This window comes from Buteo buteo, chromosome 29 (assembly GCF_964188355.1).
Source record: "Buteo buteo chromosome 29, bButBut1.hap1.1, whole genome shotgun sequence".
Lineage (NCBI taxonomy): Eukaryota > Metazoa > Chordata > Aves > Accipitriformes > Accipitridae > Buteo > Buteo buteo.
Window position 1 is genome coordinate 3,263,607 of NC_134199.1, and position 23,534 is coordinate 3,287,140.

The 23,534-nt window shown below is 40.2% G+C and overlaps 1 protein-coding gene across 5 annotated transcripts in view; it reads left to right on the forward strand.

The window, feature by feature from the left end:
- Window positions 1–23,534, forward strand: part of ADCY9 (adenylate cyclase 9) — a 98,135-nt gene that overhangs the window by 40,761 nt on the left and 33,840 nt on the right. For all 5 annotated transcript variants that reach the window (XR_012654647.1, XR_012654648.1, XM_075059247.1 and 2 more), the window contains 4 exons: window positions 8,067–8,239; window positions 13,569–13,673; window positions 18,101–18,318; window positions 23,061–23,163. Coding sequence is in view for 3 of the 5 variants with exons in the window: in XM_075059247.1 (XP_074915348.1) it covers window positions 8,067–8,239; window positions 13,569–13,673; window positions 18,101–18,318; window positions 23,061–23,163 (599 nt within the window). In the remaining 2 variants the exon portion in view is untranslated. The remainder of the gene's footprint in view (window positions 1–8,066; window positions 8,240–13,568; window positions 13,674–18,100; window positions 18,319–23,060; window positions 23,164–23,534) is intronic.

Below are 23,534 nucleotides of genomic sequence, written 5' to 3' on the forward strand. Positions count from 1 at the left end.
ACTGGACTGGTAGGATGTGTTATATCTGGCTTTCCTGGCACTTCTTCCACTATTTTTTCAAGAAGGATGGATATCATAATGTGGGGGGGTTTAAATTGTACTTAATAACAGTGAAGTGTTCATTAAACTGCTGTGCTGTGTAATGTTGCACATAAACCATACATCACACAGAAGCAGTAGTAATTTTCAAGCATTTTATATAGGGGTTATAAGAATTAACATAAAAGTCTTCCTTAATTGTGCATGAAGAAGTCTGCTGGCTTTGGCTCTGCAGGGACCAGATTGCTTTCAGGCAAGGGGACAAGAAGAGGAAGGGACTGTGCAATGCAGGACACCTCTGCCTGTGGTCTGCTGCAAGGAGCAAGTCTGTGACTGTCGGACCTCGCAGCACTAACCTCTCCTGCTGGATTTGAGAGATCAGGTTGTGTGCTGAGGGAAAGGTGCGGTCTGTCAGGCTACCTTTAGTACTTGGAGGAAGGAAGGCAAGAGAGATGCTGTGTCTGAAATAGAAGTAATTCTCAGCGATGTTGGGGATGTTGTCTGAAAGAATAAAGTAAATGCGTGTTTGCTGTATGGTTATGGAAAACATGTTCTACTCCTCTCTGAAAATCCTGTTTAGATTATCTGGGAAAGTGGTGAAAAAGGTGAAGGTCTAGAAAAAGTAAAAATGAGGGAACTGTGAGTTTGTAGTCAGAAGCAAGCAAAAGCAGTGCCCCATGGGTATGTGTGGGATGGGAGCTATTACAGTCTTGCAACTGGATTAAAGATTAAATGTAAAGACAAAATATCAAGTAAAGTACTCCTTCCTTTCTCTCTGATCTTTCCTGAGGAGTGAGGGAGAACAGCACTTTTTTTAGATGCTGTGTCTAGTGTATTTTATCCACAGCTGCTGGTAGTTCCTTCAGGAAATCAGATAAATTCTGTTTGGCACAGCCCGTCGGGCACAGCTGGCAGGCTGGGTTAGGCAATTGTTTCCACTCTTGGAGCATCTTGTACACTTGTTGAAAAAGCCGTTCCTCTTGCAGTTAAAGATCAGGCTAATAACTCTGCATCCTGGGCATGATGCCTTGGAGGGAGCCTGTAAGGTTCTGCTGTGGAAGCTCTGCACTCTCCTCCGTTCAGTGCGGGCAAGCAGATGTTCGAGTGTCCGCCCGTGCCTCTTTGGGGAGGAAGGTGCTGTGAACACTTGTTCTGTAAGTGGCCTCTTAGCGGGGCCTTTGGTGCTGCACAGCCCCACGAGTTCTGGGCTGCTTCAGAGGTTCAAGCAGAAAATGCTGACTTTTTTTTGTTGTTGTTATTATTATTTTTTCCCAGTTGCTGACATGCTTGACTGCAATTTTCTCTCCATGCAATCTAATTACAATGCAGTCACTTCCTTGAAATTAAAAATGTACCTATAGGCCTTTACATGCCTATATTTCTGAAAGCCAAAAGCCTAAAGTTGAGCTTCAAAGTCAGATCGACTTCATCGAGTTATGATGTAGAATAACTACTTGAGCATAGCATTTCCACTGTCACAACTATGACAGTTCAATTGACTGAAACATGTTTTGCAGGGATATTGCAACCCCTTTGATTATCCAGTTTGTATTTACCAGATGCTACGGCCCAGGTAAGGACGTTCCTCTGAGCTTTTGCTTCTCTCTTCATTTCTGCATACATGAGTACTTGAATCATTAAATTATTAGAAGCTTCAAGGGGGAAGACTTTGTGAAGTTATTTCTTAAGTGTAACAATCTTTTGACAAATAAAGGTTGCAGAATAGGGGGAAAATATTATATAAGTAATGACCGCCATTTACATTTAAAGTTGCACATTTCTTGGCACTACATTCAGCTTGGTTACTGGGTTCCTCTTTGAAGATGTCTTAGTTGATCTGACTTATGTTAGCTATGGAGTCTATCTAGGAAAAAGATTTTAAATTTCTGATTCATCCGTTTTCAGATTTGTTCTCTAGTGAAATACAAAGTGAAAGTTTCTGTCCTTCTGCTTCTAATGTTGATGTATTTTGAGCAGCATTTCGTGTTCTAGTTGTATATTGTGGGCAGTCAATCCTTTGAGTAGTTGTGCATATTCCCAGTTCATGTCAGTATTGCTGTGCAGCACCCTCAGGCTCCTGGGGGTCAGTGGCCTTGCTTAGCTTTTGCTGTTTCTGAGGTTTCTTGTTGTGGTCTAAACTATGAGTTCCCGGTTCAATAGATGAGAATGTAGTGCTGGGGTTGGGGGGAGGAATAGGCTTGCATAAACTCTGTGCAAGAGTGGGTCTAATAAAGTGAGAAAACAGTCCCCATAAATACAGATTTGGCAACTATTGAATTTTAAGAATGAGGGAGAGTATTTGCTACTGAAAATCATCTTTAGATTCAGCAACAATTTGGACCCAAAGGATACTAAAGCCCCTGGAATGATGGTATTATACACTATATTATTTCTTGCATAAACATTAGGCTGGGTTGGTACCTGAAAAATTATTTAAGCTTTGACAAGGAAAAAAAACCAACAACATGGAAAAGTTAGAGAGATGCTAAAAAGAAACTGCAGTTAGAAGAAGTAAATAAATTTCTGGTCTCTCTCTTTTTTTTTTTTTTTTAAGTTGTTATTTGCCTGTCGTGTTACGTTCCAGAAATTGCAGTTAATAATTTATTTTACAGAGCAAGTCAGAGTCTAATGAAATTGTATAGCAGCATATTTTATTGTATGAGGAAACCTAACTGTAGGTCTCTGTTTCCTTTCCCAGGAGTGATGGTGGCTGAATACCAGTATTTTCACTTCCAGATTTTTGGCAAAGTGCAAAGATGATGTCTTTGAAAGGCGTGGAGAAAACTTTTTATTGTGTTTCTAAAAAGAGAAAGTAAGAGCTGATTGATTGCAGAGAAGCATAACCCAAAAGTGAGCTCCCACCCATCAGTTCTGAAAGAAAGGAGCTAAAGCCAGTCCTGAACTGCAGAGCTTTATTTATGACCTTGCTATACCACTACTAGTTACTTGTATCAGAGTTATGTAAAATGAGATATTAAATTATTGAAAGGTAATAGCTGACATTGTTCACCATGGCAGACTGCAGCAGGTGATTAAAATTGCCTTCTAGCTAGAAAGTAATTCTTGCCCTCATGTGGGAGTGACAGTCACTGTGGTTCTCATGATGAAACAGTTTTCATGCAAATTCTAATTTTGTGAGGTAAGATACTGCAAGAGTAGAGGGTTGTGAAAATAGAACTCAAATGGTTTTGTAAATTTATACTTAATTATTTGGAAAGAGATGATTAAATGATTAAAGTATGTGGACTTTAAGGGAAGTAATGGAAAGATAAAAAGTGAAGGAGAAGCATTAATAGAAAGCTGTTTGGTAAAAGGGGGCATAATCAATACAGTTTGGATTTTATTACATCAATATAAGGAATATTATTAATCTTACAGAACAGAGGGCTGTATACTGGGAAGCAGTTATGCTGAAAAGGAAGGTCACTTGTTAGTTAAATGCTGTTTCCCTGTACTGCAACTAAAAAGCTGAAGTGATTCATGGAAGGAGGAACAGGGATGCATAATAACAGTGGGATTATATTTTTATTAAATGAATCAGTAAGACCATGACTGATACATTGCCATCGGTTTTTGGTGTCTCAGAATCAGTGCTGAAAAGGGTTTCAAAAGCATTTGAAGTTCTTTAGAGATGCGAGAAGTATGACACATTCAGTTTGCCAGAGAGAAAGTAATTTTCCTGTCTGCTATCAATGGAGGGCTAAAAAGTTTCAATTCCATACAGGTGAAGCATCAAAAATTGAAACTTGAATCTTATAATTGCTTATCAGTATTTGTGTTAATCCCTCCTCTCTTGAGAGCTCCTGTAGGAGAAGATATCCCATCTTTAAAAGATGCATGGAGGGATGCTCTCTACTTATGTAAAAATTGGATTAGATTGGCATAACAGCAACTTCTGTCGAGAAGTCATGAGGATAAATGAGCTAAAAGAAAGGAAATAAATGACTTAATTAAGTACTTGAAGGACCAGAATATCTTTTCTCTCCCTTTCCCAGTTCCTTCCCAGCAAGTGACTTCCCACTAATTGCCTGAGATGGTTTTTCTCTACAAACACAGCCACAGTCAAGGATGGCAGAGTTGCTCCAGCCTGACCCATCTCGGTATAACCCAGCGGCTGGGAGGGGGCTGGCAGGGAGGCAGCGCTTGGGCAGGGACCCCCTGCCTCTGCCTGTCCCTGCCTGTGCGTGTGTTACTGAACTTTCCGTTCGCTCTGCAATGACCGGGTTTTCTCACGCTACCAAAACCAGGTTGAAGGCAGGGATGTTTATACACAGCCTTATTTATACTTTTGTTTATTTTTGCGCATACAGAAAATAATTTGTGTGTGAGTGCATGCATATGATTTTTTTTAATTGTTATTAGGAGTATTTTTTAGTGTTTGGATGGTTTTCTGTTTTTGTAAGTTCAGAGAAAGAGAAATGCCACTGATAAAAAGAAAAGCTAACTGAAGAAAGGAGCCAAGTACAGAAATTTCCTAATCTTTCTAAAATTCAGCGCTAATAGGACTAATAAACCCACTGTCATTCTATGGAGATCTGTTAACTATTTCGTCAAAAATGCCCTTTGCAAACACTGCCATGTAAATATTCAAAATGGTTGAATTCAAAAAATGAGTGTTTTGGCTCAGCGTACAGGAGCTGTTACTCTTTATAACGCTTACAGACTTTCAGAACTTGAAGACAAGTGAAGGAAATGGCTTGTGTTTCTCAAAGATAAACAATGTAGCTCATTTTTTTTCCCCAGAGCAGAAAATACTATATATGTTAAATTGGTACGTTGCGGGGTGCATTGTTGTAGCCAGTTCCCTGTCTTTGCTTCCAAGAGCCATCTCTGGAAAAAGCAGAAATGCGCTGCAGGGTAAAGCCTGCCAGAATACAGATTTGCTATCAGGCAGTCTGAGGTTGCGTTATTTTTCAGCATTTATTTTGAATAAATTTGGGGGAAGGAAGTGAGTATAAGATTGAGAATGGCAGGAGGGGAAGAAAGGGTGAGCTTTGCCTTTATAAATAGCAGTATAAGCATCTCGTAGCACTTTCTTTATCGCCATGTCTTGAGTTACATCGTTGCACAGCAACACACGCCAAAAATTGCGCTGTTTGCCTGTTTTCACATAAAATAGCAGCTCCTCCATTGTTGGCTTATTCATTTAGTATTGTTGTGTTACCTAATTGATTTAAACGTGCTGCATAGTGGTGTGAATGTTTTTCACTCTGTACACTGTTTGTATGGAAAGTGACAGTGTTGATTGTATTAATTCACTGGAGATGTAGAAGGAGGAAGAATACTGTTCTTGTATAAGACATTTTAGTTACATCGATACATGAATTAATGACTCCTTTTTTTTTATACTGAAATATTTCAGACCGAACGTAGGAGTTGCTTTATGAAGTGTCAGAGTTGCAAGGAATACTAAAGCAAATCAAATTTTCCTATCATAAGAAGGATCTAATAACAAACAAAGTATTAGGTAGGCAATGTTAGTAAAGTTCTGTAAAGATGAAAGACTTTTACACCTCCTAATTTTCCAAAACTTTCCAAAAATAACCTTTTTTCCTTCTCTGCTCTACTGAGACCCTGACCTTGCATGCGGCGCCAGAAGTAGCCCTGCTGACTTCTTACTAAAAATATGCTGTGATTCTGCAGGATATTGGCTTTTCTTTGTCCGATTTCAAATTACCCATTTTGAGTAACGCTTCTTGTTCAGTGGATGTGGCTGGGCTGGGGAGCATGAGGAGAAAATAAAGAGATTTTTATAGTTCTTGGTGCCAACGACCAGCCATTTTAGCCAACTTCAGACCCTGCAGCTAAAGCCTGTGGGACGAAGTAGGTGCGAGTGGCTGTCGATGCAAAATGTGACGATAGTGGCTGTGGGTTGGTGGGTCTGCCGTGGATGGGAAGGACGAGGGGTGGAGCAGGGTCGAGGAGCCACAGCCTGCTGCGGTTTCAGGTTGGGGTGAGGGTGGATTCTGCTTTCCCAAGCACGTTTTCAATTACTGGCATACCTTAGCCTTTTCCCTCTTTCCTCAGTGTGGAGCTCAAACTGGAGATAATTTTACTGTATGCAACAGATTGACAAAATAATTATGCTGTGCAGCATGGTAAGATATAAAAAGTGTCTTCAAAAATACAAAAAACCAAAGGAAATATGTTTGTTTAGAAAAAAAAGAGAGGAATAATAGGAGTGGTAAATAATCCTGTTGCTTTAAGGTAGGTTTTAAAAATGGGAGTAGTAAGCTTAACGCTCTAGCTTTTACCACAGTAAACATAAAATTGTAAGCTGATTGTGGTGAATTCCTTAAATGACAGCCCCCATCAATATAAGTTTTAGAGACAGCCCTACATCTGGAAGCCAGCAGCAGCTAAGGATTTTATGAAGCGGCACTGCCAAATAAAATCCGAGCACTACCATAAATGATATAAAAATAAAGATTGGCTATAGCGTAACATCTCAAATACACGAGCGAGTGCTCTGGAGCTTGGAGCACTATGTGAGAGCGCTGTAGCTTTCCCAGCAGCTTTTCAGCCTGAGGTTGGGATGGTCGATACGGATGCAGGTTTCTGTGTTGGTTGTAGAAGTGTTCAGGAGCTTAATTTACTAGTGGAATAAACAGAGAAACTGCAAAGTTGCTATTAGTATGTCTAACTTATTTTTATTGGAAAGGTTACAGACAAAGTACTGTCTGTGTTACATATTACAGACAAAAAAAGGTTTATAGAATATGATTTTCTGTTTGTAAAGAAGGTTATGAGAGAATGACCTTATCATAAGGAACAGAAACCTGCCCTCTTCCAAGGGCTACAAGTTGACATACTTATTTCCAGCTTTCATCCTACAGACGGAGGCAGTTGAGTGCAGTCGATGGCTGTGACAGTCATGTGTCTGGCTGCAATTGAGTGACAAGTATCAGAAAAAGGGAGGGAAGTGATACACAGCTGACCCAAATTGAAAAGCAGCAGCTGTCCCATGAGTCTTGGGCAGCAAGAGATCGGCTGCAGAATCACATGGGACAACAGTCTCTGGTACCACAAAATAACGAGCGCTTTCCAGTTCTGCAAGCTGATGACCTCCGCGCTTTTTGGAGCACATTAGTACCCGCCCTTGCTGAGTGGGAGATTTCCCATACAGTGGCAATAAAATTAACTCATTTGAATTCAGAAAGCAATGTGATTAGTAGCTCCTTCTTAGTCTTTATGCCTAGAAATAACCCAGAACATCATAATGCAAAGTTTCAAGGAAGTAAAATAAGCCATATTCTAAACAAAATTCAAATCTTTTATTTTTTGAACAGGTTTTTTATACAGCTCAGCTTGATACAACATGGTATTTACCAGCCTGGCCTTTAATATTGGATCTGCTTTCCAATTATGCTTCAATTCATACAACAGTTGCAGAGGGCGTGTGTGGGCGTACTTGCGAGAGAGAGATTGATTTTGTTCTTTAAAAATGTGAAGTTTGCACTAACTATGAAAACCCATCAGAATTTCCAGCACTTAAACGCCATTTCCTTTCTCAATGTGCTACCAGCATTAAGCAAACTTCACAACATCTCTCTACAAATGGAGAGTGTAAGTGGAGAAACACATGCTGGTTTTTCAGAAGCAGAATATTAACACAGATATTACTGAAAACCAGGCTGCAAATCCTTTCCAGAAGTGAAGTGTTAATATGAGAGCTCAAATTACAACTGGGAAGTAAATGCATAAGGTCTTGGGTCTATTTTTCAGAAGTACATGAGTGAAAATGGAATAAAGAAAGTACATGTCAGTCCTGGCTGTTGCTGTGTGTTGGAGTAGTTTCTCGTGTTTGGGGCAGCAGATGTTGGGCAATCCTAATTGCCACCACTTCACACAGAGCATCTTTATATTCCTGGTGGCTGTTGCCAGCCACTGTCTCTTTTTGTGTGCTGTATTCCTGAGCCTTGATAGTGCTGTGGTAGTTATTGTATTTCATATCTGAGAAGTCCAAAGGAGTGTTATTGTTATCTTTCTGCAGTTCTGACTGTTCCTTTTTTTTTTTATTCCTGTAGGTTTGAAGACCTATCTGATCTCTGGTCAGAAGGTGAAGGAGCCCCACTGTAGCTGTTCACAAGCATTGCTTCCTGGCTTGGAGTCTGGAGATGGAGCTAGGATACAGGGAGCATCGTCAGCTGAGAACGCCAGTGACTTGACAAAGACTCTCAAACATGTGGAAAAACCTAAGGTGAGTTCTTGTTTCAAAGTCAAGCAGCATAGATCTCAAACTGTGCAAACCAGGGAGAGATGTGTGGATGGGGAAACCTTATGGGTTTGTTTATGCACTGCTTTATATATTTGTGTATATATGTATGTATACATGCGTGTGTATATATACATATAATGACAAAATGTAGTTTTAGGGATGAAAAATTTACAAAGTAAAATGCTTCGCCAGTTGAAAAGCAATCCCTAAAGTAAGGTGAATACCTTTTAATGGTGGTTTCAAATAAATGTATTTTTTTATATGTTTCAAGACTGAGAGGTCAATGCTGTTTTTTCAGTTGTCTTGATTTTAGGGGGGGGAATAAAGAATATGCCTTATGCAGATACTGTAACTTCTATGATTTTCTGCTTTTGCTGCAGCCTCCTGCCGTTCCTCTATCATGCAGGTCACATACCTGTGAACCTTTTTGTATGAGTGTATAACAGACATCCCTGCAGAAAGATAATGGGATTTTTTGTGTGGTGGGAAAAAATGCTCCAATAGGCTATGAGATTGTGTTTTATCTGCTTGCTCTAGAAACCCATATGTAGAACTGAGGGCAGTGATTTGTATGGATTCAGCTTAGAGAAAGGATGACATTTTGTTATGTTCACACCTCTCACAAGATCTCCTGACAAGGAAATCTGTGAAACAATGTGTATTGCTTTGAAGCTTTGCTGTTACTCTCCATCTTCCAGCTCGGAACAGATTTCCCAAACAACAGATGTCTATTCTCTATTTTAATTTGTGCTGAGTTCCTTGTCCTGGGTTGCCTGCGCTGGGCACAAATGTCAGAGCCACGGGTGGTCGTCTGCAGGTCACTGTCCTTAGATTTCAGTGTGTTTATTCCTGAGAGGATCTCTTCAACACAGGTTTGAGATTGAGCCGACAGCATTGATGGAGGGGTGACTTTCATGCTACTCCCTTTTTGCTGCTTGTATGTTTGTCATCTGGATTAGGAGAGCATAAGCAGGGCACCTTTACCCTGCCTCTGTGCCCGGTTTTAAGTTTTGGAGTAAAAACACTGGATTGCAAGTGAGATCAGCTGGAAGGCTGGCCCAAGGATATGGTCCAAAGTTAAGTGAGCTCCTCAGAGAGTAAGCCAGGACTGTTTAACTACAGAAGGTAGCTGTAGCCATCTTTATCCATCCCCAAAATATGCACTGTGCATGGTTTGACTGCATTCAAGTTGCTGTTGATACTTTCCTATTTCTTCTGCCGCATAAAAGAATATATTTGGCATCCTTCAGGCACCAGCTTTCCAGCTTGCTCTTGTCTTTCAATGAAGGTACTAGCAAATAAGGCAGGAAAATAAATCTCAGAGCAGTCACTGGGTCTCTGTACAAATAAGTCTGTCTGTGCTGCCCAGTGTGTGGCCATGCAGAGGTACAGATGTGGCAGTAAGGGGTAGAAACTCCTTTATTTCAAGTAGCGAAGGAAGAAGAACATATCAAGTGGAGAAGTATTACTGAGCTGCCTGTCCGTGGAGCACAGAGGGAGAGAAGGGATTAAACAAAGCAGTAAAACTGAGGGTGCTGTGCTGAGAGAAAGCAAGGATGCCTTGTTAATGTCAGACAGCAAAGTAAGCTGTAACTGGAGGACTGTGAAACTACAGCGAACTGACCTAGCTGCAGCTAGGATTTGATAAAATTTGTTAAGTGTTAACTTGTGGTGGTACTCGTTAAAATGATCCAAGTCCAAAATGAAATCTGTTGTTAAGGATCAGCTATGGTATTAGCTATTTCTAAAACATGGGGTGATTTACTCTGCAGAAAGGTGGATACAGATGCACCACTATTCCTAAACAGCTAGTATGTAATGTGGAGGGATGCTGCTGGCCCACGATGTTTTGTTTACTGCCTAGTCCCTGATTTTCTGCTCTGGGACCATCTTGGCTGGGTGTTAATTGCTGTTTAAATGCTGAATGATGGTCTGCACAGTGCAAAAGTACAAATGTGGTTATCCGAATAACTGAAGGAGAAGTTAAAAGAAGCTGCTTCAGAAGACCATCTAGGACAAGTGCCAGCTCAGTTTCAGCCTTCTTGGATACCCTGTCTACCATTGTGTTAAAGGTAGTGCATTGAGTTTATGCTTACAGGTGCTTGGTTTTATTCATCACCATAAGCACTGCAGGTCTGGCCAGTGATTTCCTAAGCAGCCTCACAAGTCTTTAAAAATAGTGTGCCTGTCTTGCCCAAAATACACTGATGCTGGAGTGAATTTTGAATGACCCCAAACTCAGCTTTCCCTGCGGTCTGATAAGCATCCGTCTAATGCCTGCCACAAACCGCGTCAGAATGTGTATAGCATAGTGATGAAGCAATCGTGTGAATGCTGAGGACTTCCTTAAAAACATGTTCTGCAACTGTAGTTGCAGCATAGCAGTGCCAAAGCATACTTGCCTCTCACAGCATGTCTAGGTACACGTATTCCAGACTCCACAGCACACTTTCGAGTATAGATGCACACCACCATTCTCTGTGCTGGGTAGTCTGTTATTGGAGTGATTGTGGACTGAGAAGGCTGGGTCAAGCTTTCAAGGAATGTTTAATTTGCCAGCCATGCTAGAGTATGTCTCACAGCGTTAAAAAAAGAAATAAATATATAAGAACAACCGTGCAATTTAATCACAGATCATGCACAATTTTTTAAAAGGAGTGGGTTTCTTTTTTACAGTGGCTTGGTTTTTTTGTTTTTGTTTTTTTTTTAAAGCCTGCGGCTTGCTGGTAGGGTCTGGAGATAATAATTCGCAAAAGAATCATGACTTACGTGCCAAATGTTTTAAATGCAAAGCTGTAAACAGTGTCAGTGTAGGAGGAGATGACTCCAGCTCTGCAGAAGAGACTAAGTAGGAGGGGCAAAATTATAGGCAAGTTGAAATATTTTTGTTTTAAAGGGAATAAGTGGCCATATTGGATGCAAAGGGTGACTTTCACATTTTGGGCTTGAATGGATGTTCTAGCAGACAAGATCTGTTAAGGAAAGTCAGGAATGAGAATGCAACAGTAATTGATCCATGAAAGGAATTTTATTTCCTCCTCTCCTTCAGTGTATCTGTAGTTCATTTAATTGCAAACCTTGTTGCAGTATAGATGTCAATAAAATACGTGTACATAATTAAAATGTTGAAGATAGAGGCTAAAAACTATAAGTAAATTATAATAGCAGCTGATTTTTTTGAATGAAAACACTGTAACCTGCTTAAGTGGTTTTGGTATCAGTTTATTTTCCCTATCATATTTTATAAAATGCCTGACTTGACAGGGAATCATAAGCTGTCATAAAAAATGTTTTAATCATCTCTTTAGTGTGAAAACAGAAAGTACTTTTGCTTGTCTTGGTGTTTGCTGAAAGTGCATTAATGTGTTATTCATAGTGATGGGGTCACATGCACTGAGCTTGTGTGAATGTCTACAACAGAGAATGAAGTTAATGATGTTGACTTGAATGCATGGGGTAAGTCAGATGGACTTCTGCCTCTTCTCAAAAGGTCGGGCTTCTTTTCTGATATATTTGTCTTCTGGTTTAATGCCAGGAGGTCGCTGTTCGAGGTGGCTTGCTGATTTATTAGCAAGGTCAGACAGGGAGTATTTTCTTCATTTTTTGTTAGAGGTATTTGGGTTTTATTACCATTAAATGACTTTTGCCATGGATAAATCTACTAATGCTCTAGAAGCATAGAAGGCTCGTTAGCCCATTGTCATATTCATTTTTAAAGCTGTCTGATATTGCCTTCCACAAAGTAGCTGGGGCATTTGTGATATTTAGTCCTAGATTATTTATAAACAAAACTATTTGAGAATCAACTTCATAGTTTCTTTACGTGTGCTGGTATTTGTTCAGACTATACAGGTTCAGAACTGGATGTAACTTGCATATCTGATGCCAGATTAGGAAACTCATAGTAATGTCAGTGACCCAATCCAGCCTGTGCCCCTGAGAAACAGCAGATATGATGGTCTGGTGGCTGCTAAGAAGGCTCAGAGTTTTCATGAAAGCCTTTGAAAGGCATTGTTGAGTGATTAGGTGGATCAGTAGTCACTGGAGGAGTGGGCTGGGAGAAATGCTATGCTGTAACAACCTGAAAATCAAACATGCCACATTATTCAATTTCAGGTGTGACACCAGAGATGGAAAAGGGGCTTTGGGTGAAAAGTCAGTTCTGAAAAGACTTACATGCTGGTCTTTGAAATTGGGAGTGAACCTGAAGGCAGAAGTTGTTGTGGTTTTGGGCCAGAAGAATGATAGACTACAGAGGCTTGAACGCGTCCCTCCTGAGTCCAAAATAAACAGATAAAATGGACATGGGGTGTTGAGTTTGGGACAAAAGGCTCAAGTTGCTTGTTGGAAAATTTATCAAGATGCTTTGTGGATCACCTACCACCATTAGTATATAGTATGCTGAATTTAGTATGCCATTCCCTGTGACCGGTGTCTCTGTACCTATTAATAGACTTCTGGCAAGCCTGGTAACAGTAAACCATCTCTGGAGTAAAGGAATTGCCAATAGGGATCAGACAGGGTCCCTCTGATGCAGGGTCCTGCCTGTACGTTGCCAGGACTGGAGAAAAGAATGAAGAACTTGCAAGATACAGATGTGGGATTAATTCCCCTTAAGAAGATCACATTTTAACTCTAAGGGGTTAGGTTGTTTGAAAAGCTGAAGTGTGACATTTTAGGTTGCTTCCAAAATGCATAACCTGCAACTATTACAAGTCCTGATGTTTTTGCTTTCCTTGTTTTCTGTGACATTTGCTGGGTGTTTGGCTTCAACAATGTACGATAGCCTGAGCTCCACTCTACTGTCTTAGAGCACTACATGAAAAAGTATTTCCCTTTATTAGTTTCAGATTTGTTCCTTTCCATTTCCCTGTACTGTTCATAATGCATCATGGTGTTCCGTGATTTTTTTGAATTTTGCTGCATTTTGTGCTAAGTATTCACTCATAATGCCATTCAGATCCTTTTGCAGGCAGTTTTTAAACAAGAAGATTGCACTTCTCTCACTAAAGAGTATTTCATTCTCCTTGGCGAGGTCCTTTTCTGTGATGCAGTGATTACAGTATAACTGTGATCTTACACTAGTAAAGCTTTCCTGGATTAGATTTAGCTTCAGTAAACAGAAAATCTGTGATTTATTTTTGAAGTGGTGCATTTTGTTCCAGTCAAATTTTGCTCCCTGCTTCCCATTCTGTAGCTTTGTTTACCTTTTAACCATGCTGCAAGTATACAAGTGGACCGAATTATAAATTGCATAATACTACAAGGACACCGGAACGTTCCTGGCTAAAATTTTTTTGTCTCATTGCAGCCTTGCCCTTCATGTAGTACCACCCTTCCTCCCCACTGCGATGTCAGCATAGACGAAGGAGCTATCCAAAATGGTTGTCAGGATGAGCATAAAAACAGTATGAAGGTAATTTAAGTATTTATCACTTCCCTTCTTTCCCCTTATTTCTCTGCTTCAGATAGCTTTCTCATTTTTGCATTGCTATTCCTTTATGCAGGCTCTTAAGCAGCAGAACTGATTTTGATTTTGAGCAGTTGTGTTCTAAAATTTAGTTCAATGCTCCCCCTGCCTCCCCCCCCCACCAGTTTTCAAAATTACTAGTAATTTTATGGGCCCAGTTTGATACTGAGAAAGACCTAAATTTTGGGCTCTTAAATTAAGTTATGCTGAGGCTACCCAAAGAAAGAGGCACAAACAGCACAACCACACTGTCCATCCCTTACACCAGTTGGCTGCGTATGACCTAGCCACAAGCTACACCTGTGTCTTGCCAATGTCTCCTGCATTGTTGCTCTAAGACAGTCATTTCTGTTCACATGCACAGCTGAAATTCACAGCCTTTATGTCGGTTTGCATCCTTTTTCTGACCAACAAATACAGTGTCTTACATATTCAGTATGCTGCTGCCAAGATTGCTTTCCTTGCCTGTTGCTTAGATATTCTCACTGAAGCCACCTACTTCCTCTACAATACCAGACATTGCCTGTTTGTCATCTTGTTCGTGGCCTCTCTCCTCTGCCTGTTGCCTCTCACTCCTTTCTGAATATTATGCTCCTGCCTAAATGCAGACTGGATACCATTGCTCATCACCTGCTTGTTATATTTTCAAATAAGTTTAATGCTTTCCCTTGTTGGGGAGAGTCACTTTATAAACATGCTCAGAGATAGCTATCTTGTTCTTCACGTCTGTCTTTACAACTCTTCTCGCATATGGAGCTAATTGGAAAACTTGCCAGCACTTATTCTACTGATGAGCTACTACATTAATCTGTGTTTGTCCCTCTACTCTCTGTCTGTATTTGACCTGTTGTCCCTTATGCTTAAATTGTAAGCTCAGAAGCAGGGACTGCCTTACTGGGCTGAAATGGTATGTGACACAGTAGACCACATTCTGTGCCAGGGTTCCTAGGAAACAGCCTAAGAAAAAAAATAAAATAACAATCCCTTCAGCCCTGAGGGAGATAGAGCAGAGTGGCCAGGAGGTACTAGTCTCAAAACAGCATGAGATCTTTAAGACAGAAAACATTGTGGGAGATCTGCCCAGGCTGCCAAGATGGTATGTGTGAGATGCTTCTTCCCCAGGCTTCCTCTGCCCACGTGCCAGGGATCTCCAGGAACCGACTGCAAACAGAGATTTTCCTTAGGTACCAACCACCTAGTGTCATATGTTGTCTTCATCAGAATTATCCTTTAAGTTTCTTCCTACTACAGCTGTATTAGCATTCATGTGTGTTAATCAGCAAGTCATCTAACCTTGCTTAGAAGAGGTCTGTACAGTACTGAATAAAATGTCTGTAATTTCACTGGAAGAAACATGCTAGTGGAGACCAAATAGCATGTCCTTCTTTGATTTGGTTTAGTTATTGCTAAGTCAAAAATTGGAGCAGTTAAGTGGGATGCCTGTTTAACTGGAAGCTTAAAGAACAGCTACATACACAAAGTTGCCATGGCATTTGATTTCCAAATCTTCTTTGCAGTCTCAGCTTTCTTAGGAAGAAAAGCCATAAGCTCCCTCTACCCATTTCTGGAGTCTGTTCCCTTCCCATGCCATGTTGCTGTGCCTGGCCCTGTAGCACTCATGTCCCCTGTCCTTAGGCAATGTTAATGATGTTAACCACGTCCTTGGACCTTTGTGGATCCCAACAGACTCTGGAGCCTCCTCGTCTCTTGAGGAGAGGAAACTGTCACATGGTGCATCAAACCTCTGAGTGCTCAAAGCAACCTGTACAGCCTGTTGCCATCAGAAACCACAGTAACATTGGAGCTAACAACATTTAATAAATAGGGATTTTCTCCTTACACACAAGCAGTTTCACACTGTAATCCTCTCCTGTTAAGATTAACAGAGTGGAGACAGCACAGGAAAACCTTGAGCTGACTGAAGGGAAGAATTTTCTTAGGGATTTGAGCTTTTGCCAAGGAGCTAAAGAGAAAAGGCCAAGAGAAGTCCATGCTGACCTTCTGTGAAAGAGCAGAAATTTTTGCTGCGTTTTTCAGATGAACTTGAAGAACAGAGAGGGAAAGCAAACAGTGCCCAGGAGTCCATATCTTTTATTTGAGCTGCTCATAACAGAAATTGTGTTCTCTCAGTTCCTGCTTTTCAAGGAACGACATCTGCTGCAAGGGGTGAGGAAAAGAAGAAAGATTCTTTACCAGAAAAAAAAGAGAAAAGGTGATAACTATGACCTTCATTTTTTTTTTTTAATTTAATGTTGGTTTTTTTTAGGCCTCAAGTTGTTCTGGGAAGTGCTCTGAGCAAATATAGTCTTTAGCATAAATTAAAAACAAACAAACAAACGATGAAGACCTTTCACATCTAGCAACTTGTTGGACAGTTCTCTTTGGTTTGCCTTTGCTAGTACTCCTCATTTCAAAAACAGAGAGGTTACCCTGGCACTGCAGCATGTCTTGTGCTCCATAGCTGTATTCCCTTTGGGTAGGCTAGATAACCTGTTACGGTTGCAGGAAGACTTGCTCTGAAGCTGCTGAATGTTTTCCCATAGAAAAGAAAGTGGTGACCTTTTATGTGGGAACTTCTTGTGCCTCTGGCTTATGAGGAGAGTGCCCTTCGGTCGGTCGTTCACAAGGGCCTCTCTGGTCCAAGGGGTTTTGGCCTGCTTTTGCTGAGATATGTGTTGCTGAAATCACCTTTCTCTTCTGTTGATTATGTTCTTTAGCAAAACATTGGCAGCACACCAAGGTAACTACTAAATTTCCTATTCTACTTTGTCAGCTGCTGTCACTGTGCTGTGAACACCTGCAATCTGCCAAAACAACTGTTGTGAGTGGTAGAAGAGACTAGTCTGGGAATCCTTTCATCTCCTGGCTCCCCGCATGTGGCTCTAGGGGCTCACACCTCCATCGGGGCAGCCCGCAGGGTGGGGATCCTGCGTCCCTCCCGGGCGGGAAGAAGGGGAAGCACAGCCCACCTCCCTCCTGCTTTTCCTGTAGCTCCCAGGGAAACATTCCAACACACCTTGTTATGACTTTAGCTCTTGAGGTCTTGGCAGAGATAGGGAGCCAAGCCTGAGTGCTTTCTGACTCTTCCCTGCACAAGGTGACGTTCTGCTGCTGCTCCATTAATCTTGTGTCTTCACTGGTTGGGTCTGCACCTTTCACTATACCTGCCTATATTCGTGTGCCTCATTTGCTTTACAGGATAGATACACAAAGGAGGTTGAATTAATTTTGCATGGGCAGCCAGAAACCAGATACTTCTTTAACTAAGTTGATTTTACAATCTAAGTAACATATTTCAGTGCATGGTTGGGGTGGTGATGATATTTATGGTATTTATTTATGGTCACTGCAGTGGCATCCAAGAATAGTCTTCTGGAGGAGCTTGTCACTGCTGTGCTGACTGCTGTAAAGGCAGAAATGAAGAAACTTCTGTCATGAGTGGGTTTCAGGATGAGGATAAATGATACATGATAAATGATAGGACATGGCGGGGGGGGAGATTAACATTCAGATATGCTAAGTTTGATATATGTTTGCATTTGAAAATGATCCTGACTAACTGCAGTTCATTTTCATTCTAACCATATTTAGGTGTCTAATTTTTTTGGAATTGCTTCAGTGCATATTGGTCTATGTCAAACAAAATGCAAAAGAAGGAACTTCAGCTTCCATGAAAATAGAACAATTTTTGGTTAAAAGTAATTTGTGTTCTCAAATGAAACCAGAATTGATAATACTGTGTACCTAAGCTGTGTTGCAAGCTAGTGTCAAAATTTAAATACACTATTAATTAATACAAAGCAAAAGAAAACCGGAAAGAAGTAGTTTGTCTTAGTGAAGAAAATGTAGTTTAATTTGTAGGATAATTTTTTTTGTAGGATGATGAGATGCACAAAGGGCTGTTCCCACAGGTAGGAGAAAGGAGGAAGCTCTGTCTGGGAAAGCATCAGGGCTGTAGTGGTCAGCAGAAGGATCAGCAAGGGCTGGCAGAGTAAGTTTTCTCATGACCTGTGGAAAGTTAGCACAGTTTAAGTAAGTATTTAAAAAGCTTTTTAGAAGAATCTTGACCTTAAGATGCATGAATGAAATTTCGGCTTGTGGTTGGTCTTCATCGTGTGCGTGAAAATGTACTTGGTTTTCTGCTCCTTGGAAACTTGGTACGTAAAAAGCAAAAAGACAACACCTGAACAGGCATACACTTACAGAAGATGTGAATGACTTCAAGGCAGGTGGAGTTAGGTCTTTGACGTGTCAGGTAAAAGTTCAGTTTGTTGAGGGAAGAACTTCTTTCAACTTTTGCTCCATGAAATCTCTTCTGTCTGCTTTCTCAACCACTGATGTTCCCCATGTATGTTTTGCTTTCTGTCATTCAGGCTCCAGGAGGACACAGTCCTAAGACTCAAAATGGACTTTTGAGTCCTCCACAGGAAGAAAAGCTCAGCAATAGTCAAACCTCGCTTTATGAAATGTTGCAAGAGAAAGGAAGATGGGGTGGAGTGAGTCTGGATCAATCTGCTCTCCTTCCTTTGAGGTTTAAAAACATCAGAGAAAAGACAGATGCTCACTTTGTGGATGTGATTAAAGAAGACAGGTAAGGAAAATCAAGCTGTACAGTGTAAAATTGTATAAAGGCGAGAAGGCAGTAACAGGGGTCCCATATCTTTAATCTTTATTTGTGTGCTTTTGTCTAATGTCAATAATTATTGTTAACATATAACATGTTATATGTTTTCTTATCTTAGTCTATATTCTGCTTAAAATACAGTGGGAACTTGATGTCAGAAGCATTCTGCTCAGGAATATGTAAAGCCAGGGTTTTCATCATTTCCGTGGTGAACAGTCATTCTTCAGTCAAGTCTTTGAAAAGGAAATATACTCTTTAAATGACTTGTCATGAAGTTGAAATCTTATCTTTACATTGAAACGTCCTCTTAAGGCATGTAATGCATACCTTCCTCTGCAGTTAGAAGTATATCGTAAAATCTGAACCACAAAACTCACATTTTTGTATAGCAGTACAACAACATCTGGTAACATTGCATGACTAACTAATGCCTAAAAATCATACTGGCCTTGGAAGCAGAATTAATAGGAATGAATTCTCATGGACCTACTACCTATCTACAGCATTTTGTAAAGTTAGATTCTCTCTCTGTTTCAAGCAAAAAACTTTATTTTGGGCAGGGGAAAATAAGTTCTCTAAAATTCAGTAGTCTGTCATTTTTGTAAACACACAACCATATCTCCCTTATTATGGTAGTGACTTGACTGGATCAACTAAACAGATAACTTGAGTTTGTTATTATTTATGGCTAGTCTTATTTTTGCTTCATTGCTTCCACTCAGATTAGGGGCATTTTATCTAAATATCCTTGAAACTGTATGCTCGTATAGAGTCCAGGCTGCTTGGAACAGGGACGCTGTCATCTTAACTGAAAACATGACTAAAGGAGGGAGAAGTGAGAGGGAGGGACACCAGTCCCTCTCCAGTCTCTTCTCTGGATTTTTTCAGATTACTTTTCTCCTGTAGCCACCCTTCAATTAACATTTAGTTTCCTGTTTTTTTTTTCCCTCTGTGTGTTCTGTCATTAGTGGCTGACAATAGGTGTTTAGCTGATATTTTAAAATATTAGAAGATAGAAGGATTGGGGAAGTCCAAATGTTGGCAGAAATCAGCAAGAACTAATTTGATTTTTGTTTAAAATGTAACTAGCATGCTGCAAATTTTAAGTTATAGAAGTAGCTTAATTTATGCCGTTAGTTTGCTGAAGCTCTGCTCTAGTTTGCTCAAGCTCTGGTGTTCCTGGTGCTTTCCTCCTCCATTTACAAAATGGATAATTCTTTCTGATTTGGAAAAAGTAGGACCGTGATTTGATATCAGTCAAAGCTTAGGCTTTTTTTTTTGGTCTCAATTAAATATCATCATCACAATATTAAGTGGGCCATTTCTTGTTGCCAGGGAAACTCTCTGCTGAGTTCAGTTCATGTAAACATAACTTTCCAAAAATAATCTTCTGATTAATTAGGTCTATGCAAAATGGTTTAAGCCTACCATTTTACATTAATCCTTTTTAACATTTCTCAGTGTGAAGTTATATATAATAAGTCATTTTAAAAGCATTCTTGATCCCCTACTGTAAAACATAATATATTTTTGGTCTTGACATATCTAGTATCTGTGAGGATGTTTGAATGGGAAATTTGAGTTTTCTCAGGGAGGTGGGTAAAGTCCAAACTTCCCCTTGGTCATCTTCTGTGAAACCCCATTTGCAGGAATAATACCGGAGTTTCGCTGCTTTGGTTTTATGTTACTGCAAACCCAGCAGCAGCAAAGTGTGAGCTTCCCCTAGCATTGGGCAGTGATTTCCACTGTGCTGCATGATGTCAGTGTTCTGATCTGTAATATAAATTCCTATTAGCAGAAAGTACCTAACCCAGATAGGGTGATAAGGTGCATAAATTAATCACACAGGCTTCCTGTACAGCTGGGAAGAATTAAACATATCCTAGGGGGATCTGGAGCCTGTACACTGCATTAGGAAGCTGCCTAGGGCTAGCCTGGAGGAGATGCTGGACACTGGTGATACTTTTAATTTCCCAGCCTCTTTCTAGAGTTTAGGTGCATGGCTTAGAGTTTCATGAGTGGCCATTGGTCTCTTTGCATGCCGAGATTTCACCTTGGAGCTGATACCTCAGCACAGTTCCAGTTGTCTTTAAAAATAATAATAATAAAGCCAGTGTTAGCACAGCATGTTTGTATTATTGCACTATACAAGAATCCTTTTCATAGAAGTTACTAGTTTGCATCTTCTTACATTGATTATATATATATTTGGTAATCAGTGTATAGTTTGAGCTTTGAGTCTGGCTTTACTACAACCATAATAAAAATACCATGCTTTATTCATCGTAATCTGCATGTTACTGTGTATTTTAAAAGAAAACTAGTGTAAGAGTACAAAATGTTTAAACTTAATTTCATTGGGGATACCCTCAAAGGATTTTCACTTTTTAGATTTTTGTTTCCAAGAAAAATTACATATTCCTTAGGTTATAAACCTTTTGAAGTACAAGAAACAAGTACTTATGTGCTGATCAGGACAGTACTTAAATGATCTCTTTAGACTTACAGAGCAGAGACCCAGGGAAATACAAAGCTCCCCCCAGAAGCTAGGTTCTGTGCAGCCTTCACCCCCCGCCTTGGGTCAGTTTCCTGTTTAAATACTTCTAAAATTTGTTTCTTTTATCTCCCACTTCCCAGTCTTGCTTCATTCAGGGAAAACAGAAATCACTTATGCTGGGGAGGCACAGCACCTCCTGGAAAGCAGATTATGTACTTGACTGTGTTTAGTCATCTAAACTGGGATCTTCCTCTTTGAGACAGACAATTATTGACATGGAGCTGGACTGGCACGGTACAGCTGGCTGACATCAGAAATGCTGCTTTCACCCTGGTTTTGTCATGTTATACCTTCTAGTTTGTGCTGCTCTGGCAAACCAGATCGTTCCTCCTACATCCTTAGACCATTGCAGCTCCAACACAACGTCACCATACTCTGTTGAGCTTCCTTGGAGGAAGAAAATTAATTCAGCAATGTCAAAAAAAAAACAACAAAACACAAACAAACTTGCAAAATTCCTATTATAAGATGTTCTCAGAAACATCTAAGAGAGGTGAGGGAAGGAAGATAAGGAAGAAGGAGGACTCAAGTGAATGTGTCCTGTCATTCCTTCAGAGTATCCTGATGTTTTTAATATATTGGCTAAGGTCAGAATGTTTAAAGGTTATCAAGTATCTGCCATATTCATGGTTGAAGTCCTTTGTCTTCTCGAGCTTCAGTCTAGGAATGTGTGTTTGGTTCCTCTTGCATCTCAAGAAAAAAAATGCTTCCCACATGCCATCTTGTGTTGGGGAGCTTGTACTTCCAAAAAGCTCTTTGCCAAGTGTTCTTAAAAAATAAACAGAGAAAACACAAAAACAAATGCCCTGAAAGAAAGAATTCAGTCACAGACTAGCTCTGTAGGATCTTTCAACTTCTTCATCTGCTTGGAATTTGATCTCATGTGCATCTCTGGTTTTTGCACAGAGTTATCAACTTGAAAATAGCCCACTCTAATTGTCGCTCTGGTACTACAATATTCAAGGTGGGAGTAGCACTTGGAAAGAAGCTGCCCCATTTCAGATTCTACAGCAATTTTAAAAAGTTAGTTCACTGTAAATAACAAGTGGAATTGGTTGCTTGATAATGAAAGGAGGTCCATAGCAAGAGTGTGTGTTTTGCAGTCTCAGATGAGAACTGCACAGAAGAGAGGGTGACAGGCTATCCCAGCAATAAGTGGCATAAGCAGGCGTGACCTTACTCTGCAACCATTGGGCACAAGGCACTCAGTGCTCTCTAAGTCCAGTCCTTTCAGCTTTTTGACACCACCTACTCAAGAAAGAAAAGGTTTGCAGATCAAGTGCCATCGATGTTGTTAGAAAACTCCTTTCAGAAACCTCTTGCAACTAATGTAAAACTCAAAAAATGTTCTATTTTTGCTCCAGAGGGTGGGGAATAGGAACAACTTTTAATCATTAAGGCCTCTTTTATCGTTTTTTTTCTGCACCTGACACTGGAAGAGAAGGTGAAGGGATGCATAAAGACCCTCCGGTAGATGCTGCCTCCTGGTTCGTTAATCCTAGTGAGCTAGTTTCATTATTTTTCCGTGCCTTTGTTGATGATTCTGCTGATTTCAAATCTTCTGTTTCAGAAGTAAATGTAAGTTATCCATCTCCTCAGGTTCCGTTTCTCTGCAGCCCGGATCGTTAAGGGAATGTTCCCAGCTGAGTTACTTGAGTTATTTTAGTGTCTTTGAAATAACAAGAAAGTGCTGTTTTCTAAAATGGGCAATGTTGTGGGTTTTTTCCTTAACAATTTGTTACCTTTGTCATCCTTGGCTTGCTTTGAACGATAGAATTCCACCTAAGACACAAATATCCAGCAGCCACGCATCCCCTAAGGTTGTGCCTCTGTAGCAGCAATTAGCCTTTACTATTTGTTGGCTTATACTACAATTATTCTAGTCAACTGCAGTTATAGCTGTTAAGTTTCTAGAAGGACTTGTTAGTCTCTTCCTGACAGTATAAAAGTTTGCTCTGTCATTTTTTTGTAAAGTATTTCCTTTGAGAAAGTGATGTGGATAAGGGGGTACTTTGGTGACTGAGAGCAAAGAAAAGCTACATGAACTTCAAAGCTGAGCGCCAGCGTCCCTAGGAACAGAAACCATGGAACAGGGGGCTCTGAAAGAGTTCCAGCTGAATAAACTGATGTTGGTATCATCTTTTCTCTTTAGCCTCATGAAAGACTACTTCTTTAAACCGCCTATTAACAAGCTGAGCCTGAACTTCTTGGATCAGGATTTGGAGATGGACTACAGGACAAGCTATCAGGAAGAGGTGTGTTTCTCCCGATGTTGATTTCCTTCTGTAATCTGCCTAAGCAACTGTCTGTCATTGTTTTCAACACATTTCATTGCAGTTGATGACAAGGGTCGTGAAATGTTAAATGTGATTTACTACTTGGTATTGTTGCATCTGAAAATAGTCCCTTTTCAGTTTACCTGTCTTGTGCCATGCCCTGAGTCTAGTCCAATGTTTAGGCTGGAAATACATTTTCACAATCCACCAAGACATACTAATTACTTCTTGCCTGCCTTTTCTCCATTTTCAGGATAATGTTTTAAGGCTTTAGGCAGGCCAGAGAACCATGCTAAGATTAAAGGACCAAATGCTATTTGCCTTCTTATCAAATATCCTAACTTTGAGAA